At 28.9% G+C, this 3,666-nt stretch overlaps 1 protein-coding gene across 1 annotated transcript; it reads right to left on the bottom strand.

Annotated features, from left to right (window-relative positions):
* Positions 1-355: 355 nt before the first annotated feature.
* LOC142612872 (uncharacterized) lies at positions 356-998 on the bottom strand. The gene has a single exon (XM_075785047.1). The coding sequence runs from the start codon at positions 722-724 to the stop codon at positions 524-526; it is 201 nt and encodes a 66-aa protein (XP_075641162.1). The 5' UTR covers positions 725-998; the 3' UTR covers positions 356-523.
* Positions 999-3,666: the final 2,668 nt, after the last annotated feature.

Here is a 3,666-nt window from a genome sequence, read left to right as displayed (position 1 = left end):
TTTGATTTTTGACTTTTTTTTCAGAAGACCCAATAAAATAATATAAAATATATAATTAAATAATATAAAATCTCTCTCTCTCTCTCTCTCTCTCTCTCTCTCTCTCTCTCTCTCTCTCTCTCTCTCTCTCTAGTAATATATAATTTTTATGTTTACAATATATTTGAGAACTGACTATAAATAATAGCAATACATACCGGATAAACTTGGTTTTTGAGGGTTGGTTGATAAAATGGCAACCGGGAATGCTAATTCTCTCAGGAATAAAGATAGCTCTCAAATCTGAACCAGTATTTCAACGTTAGTCGATGGGCACAACAGAATCATCAAAACAAAATCGTGTAAACTAAAAAAATAAAAATAAAAATCACCCTTTATTTACATCTGGATCACTAGCAGAAAAAAAAGCTAAAAGACTATAGTATTATATAAACAAGTACATATCATAGATCTCTCTACATCGAGGGAGATTTAAATGGAAAAAAAAAAGAAAAAGAAAAAAAAGAGTGATATTATATGTATGTTACTGAACCACCAATTGTCTGGCACAGACGGCGCAAGAAAACTTGCGCTTGGTTCTGAAATAGAGAGGTAGAAAACAGAACCTCCACTGGGTCTCAACATCCATGGCTTGTATCATTCCTCCACAGTATGGACAAACCCCTGGTGCTGGTTGCCTACCCACAACCCTCTCATCTTGATCGCACACAAACACGAAACACATCTTTCTTTCTGTCTTTTGATTTCTTTGCCTGAGAGAATTCAGAAAAAAAAAAAATGATGTTTAGCGTAAAGACTAGGTTAATTGCTGTTTGGAGTTCCGAGAATATATGCCGGTGTTGTAGATATATTTAAAGTTTGGGGTTTTTGGGGAGTCTAGAACAATTTAGCTGGGTCTGGGGTTCAAATTGCCTATCTGGGTTCGTAGAAAGTGGAATTGATTTTTGTATGAAGCGCGTTTCTCGAACTTTCGGAAGTCCTTACCTATCCTAAATTCATAGTACTTCTTATCTTTTGACTAGTCATACCGGGCCTGCCGCGGCATAACACGTGTTTACACTAGATTTTTTCAGGGTCTAATATATGATCTAGTCAATTTTTAATAAACAATTTTACAAAAGTATTCACACTACCGTCTTAGAAAAAAAAAAAAAAAAAGTCAGGAAATTAATTATTTTTTCTTTAACCGTAAAATAAAAAATAAAAAATAACTTCTAAACTACCACCCGTATGTCATTTGTTAACTTTTTACTTTATTTTTTTTAATAAATTTAGTTAATAAGTGCCCTTCGGATATTTGTATTGATCATTTAAAAAATATATTTTATAGAAAATTTATAAAAAATTACCCAAAAATGAGTTTTTTTTTTCCAATAAAATGTTTTTAAAAATAATTTTTAAATCAATATCTTTAGAGCATCAATTGATTTTTTTAATTAATAAGTCATGCTTGTATCCGGTTTAAAACTATGCTGAGACTAGGGTTCCTATCCTCAACAAACTTTAATATTTTAATTTACTTATATCTTTTCTCTATATATTAAGAGGATTCAGAAAATTAGTTACTGCTTCAAAAAATGTCAAAAATACCCCTAATTTGATTAGATCATTCTTATTCTTAAAAAAAATAAAAAAATAAGGTTAAAATTGTAATTCAATATAGTTATATATTATTTATTAACATTAAATCTTCATAGTGCTTAGTCTTTCAAAATTACTAGTCGCTAAACTGTGTGATGCACAAGATAGTTAAATTTAAAATCACATATATTAAAAAAAATAGAGAGTCCTATATGAAAAAACTATTAATTAAAAGTAAATAGAAAAATTATTTTATAATTGAAAATAGTTTCTCATAGTATTGTATAGGTATCAACCAAGTAAGATGCATATTTTAAATCAAAAATAAAAGACCATAATGGTGGGCGGTGGCTGCTTTTGTGTTATTATTTATCCAAAAAAATAATAATAATTTGATAGGATATGAACAAATAAATTGTTGTAGAAGAATTTGAATTGTAATCAAATTAATATCATTATCAACTTAGAGATTATAGAAGAAGAAGATAAGACTAAAAAAAAAAAAAATTATATAATACAATTTTGTTAAAATTTTACAAAATAATAATGATGTGGCATGCTCTGGAGAGGTTAACAAAAAGTCAAATACTTCGGTTATATATATCCCAAATAGTTGAATAATGAATGCTAAATAGTTTAATATTTGACAAAACAATATTAAAAATAATAATATAAAATATTATTAAAAAAAAGTGTGAATCTATCGATGACTTTAGACCACTGTTTGGGTGTGAGACTGGTATTTTACATTACTTTTTAAGTTCATAGGTTTAGAGTCGTAGACTTACTCGTAGATATAATAGAAGGACATAATTGATAAAAAAAAAAGGACATAAACATCCATAAAAAGTCAAAAAATTGTTAGTTGAATTTAGAAATTTGCGATTTTTTGATCTATACTCTATTGGGGCTATGATTTAACCTCCAGACAAATGATAAGTATATAAATTTTTGTGGTTTTATACGGGATGATGTTGTATAAATGCTTAGAGAAAGAGAGTGACAAAGGTGGAGGCTTTTGGCTTGAAGAGAGACAATCAGATTTGAGAGACTAAAAAGAGGAGAGGAAGAAAAAAAATTGGGTACCATTGGCTAAAAATAAGCATAAACTAATAAATAAAAAAAGAAAAGAAAATATGCATAAAAATTAACCAAAAATTAGATGATTTGTAAAATTAGAAGGCTTTTAATTGTAAAGTTTGCTATGGACTGAAATTCTCAAAAGTAGACGTGTTCTAATTGGAATTGGTTATGTATGTGTATATATATATATATATATATATATATATATATATATATATATAAAGTCCCCCGCAGTAAAAAATAAAAATAAAAATTAAGCCAAGAACCTTATTTCTCTTTATTAGCACCTCTTGGTTTTCTAACAAACACGGTCCAAAATCCAAATCCAATTACAAGAGCAGGGGAACCCATTTGGGTTGGCTGAGTTCATTCTAGCTTTGGGTATACAATACTTAACAACGATGACTATGGCCCATAGGTAGCTTTTTCTTGAGACCATCTCAAGTTCAATTTAGTTAGCAAGACTATGTTTTTACTTTTTAGCTCTTGCAGCGTGAAGGCCCAAAAGCCACTTAAAGCATTCACATTGGGTTTTGTATATGCCATATGTTGGTAATATTTAGCATTTGTGCTTCAAAACTTCCCATTATCCAGTTTTGTAGTCTTGCAATTGCAAAAAATTTTGCAATTATGATACAGTGCCATCCTATTTTTATGATGGCACTATAGTAACTTGTTAGTTTTTTTTCTCTAGTGATGGTGGGTGGGTATTTTTAATTTTTTTTTATGAAGAGGAAGAGAGAGAAAGAGTTGGTGAAACTAATATTTTAATAAATAGATAAGATGAATGAGAGATGAGATATTGGATATATTATAAAATAACATGGTATAATTGAAAAAAATAGTTTTTGAGATGGTAAAATAGAATAGTTCGAAAATTTCAGATGTGAATGTTTTGGGCTTGACAATCTTATTCAAACTCACCAAATGGAGTTTACCCTTTTCATTCAATCTTTATCACTTTTTTTCTTTGTTTTCTCCCTCACAAATATGGTGTTCGAC

Source organism: Castanea sativa, chromosome 10, assembly GCF_040712315.1.
Source record: "Castanea sativa cultivar Marrone di Chiusa Pesio chromosome 10, ASM4071231v1".
Taxonomy (NCBI): domain Eukaryota; kingdom Viridiplantae; phylum Streptophyta; class Magnoliopsida; order Fagales; family Fagaceae; genus Castanea; species Castanea sativa.
This window is presented reverse-complemented; position numbering and strand designations above follow the sequence as displayed.

Coding starts and splice junctions, on each gene's coding strand:
- LOC142612872 (XM_075785047.1), bottom strand. CDS start 724: ATGTGTTTCGTGTTTGTGTGCGATCAAGATGAGAGGGTTGTGGGTAGG.